The 903-nt window shown below is 44.7% G+C and overlaps 1 protein-coding gene across 1 annotated transcript; it reads left to right on the forward strand.

The window, feature by feature from the left end:
- Positions 1-504: 504 nt before the first annotated feature.
- Positions 505-693, forward strand: DFJ58DRAFT_644239 (uncharacterized protein; the record flags this gene model as incomplete). Its single annotated transcript, XM_041381396.1, has 1 exon — positions 505-693. A coding segment is annotated over one exon (189 nt), but the record flags the coding sequence as incomplete, so codon positions are not given.
- Between the last annotated feature and the right edge of the window lie 210 nt (positions 694-903).

A 903-nucleotide genomic window follows, 5' to 3' on the forward strand; every position in this document is an offset into this window, starting at 1 on the left:
AAGACTTACTGAGGATAAATTTTGGGGCAAGGGCTATAAGGTTACTGTGAGGGTAGGCTGCACCAGGGGCAAACACATTAGTACAATACAATAAACAAAATAAAGGACACACCTGGAGGCATGCGAGATGATGTGTGGCATCATGATGGTGGAAGGTTGAGAACGAAGTCGTTGAACTTGTAAGAAAAATTGATGTTTTAAACGTGACACGTGAGACCGTGTGAAAAATGACGTGGTCAATTGTTGTTCAAGCAAAAAGTCGTTTGCCACTGTTCAAACGTGCATGCTCGCCGTTGCCCGCCATTCGCAGCTTGTGAGTGTGGTCAATCCTCGTTCGAGCTCGGGCCATGTTGATCCAAGTCGTTGCCCGCCATTTACAGGAAGTGAGTGTGTGATCCCACTTCGAGCAAGAGCCATGCCGATTCGAAGTCGTTGCCTGCCAGTTGCTGTTTGTGAGTCTGCTGATCTCATTATTGTGTTGCTATTACTGACATACATTGTACCTATATCGAATGGTTCTCGCCGTTTCTGTTGGCTCCCGATCGACACCACGGCCTTTACAAGGTCTCGCATTCCTTGCTTGGTGGCGCAAAAGTGGCAAGCATTGTGCCATTGTCGAAGATCGTGCGGAGTGCCCATCTTCTACCGAATTTCGGTGCCGTCGTCCTGCGAGAGTGGTCGAGTGATACAGTTCTAGATGACTGTAACACTTTTTGGTTGAACTCGTATCTAGATAGATACACTTACTGTATTTTTCAAATAAGTCTCGATAATTCCATTGTACATTATCGTCTTTTAGCCGTTTTATTCCTAAAACTTGAAATTAGATAGAATTATCAGAATAACATCGTTTAGCGCAAATTATTACAATTTTTGCCCAGGAGGCTTTTCCTGATGGAGGAC

The sequence above is a fragment of the Suillus subalutaceus genome (genome assembly GCF_016647625.1).
Source record: "Suillus subalutaceus strain FC151 chromosome Unknown DFJ58scaffold_589, whole genome shotgun sequence".
Classification (NCBI taxonomy): domain Eukaryota; kingdom Fungi; phylum Basidiomycota; class Agaricomycetes; order Boletales; family Suillaceae; genus Suillus; species Suillus subalutaceus.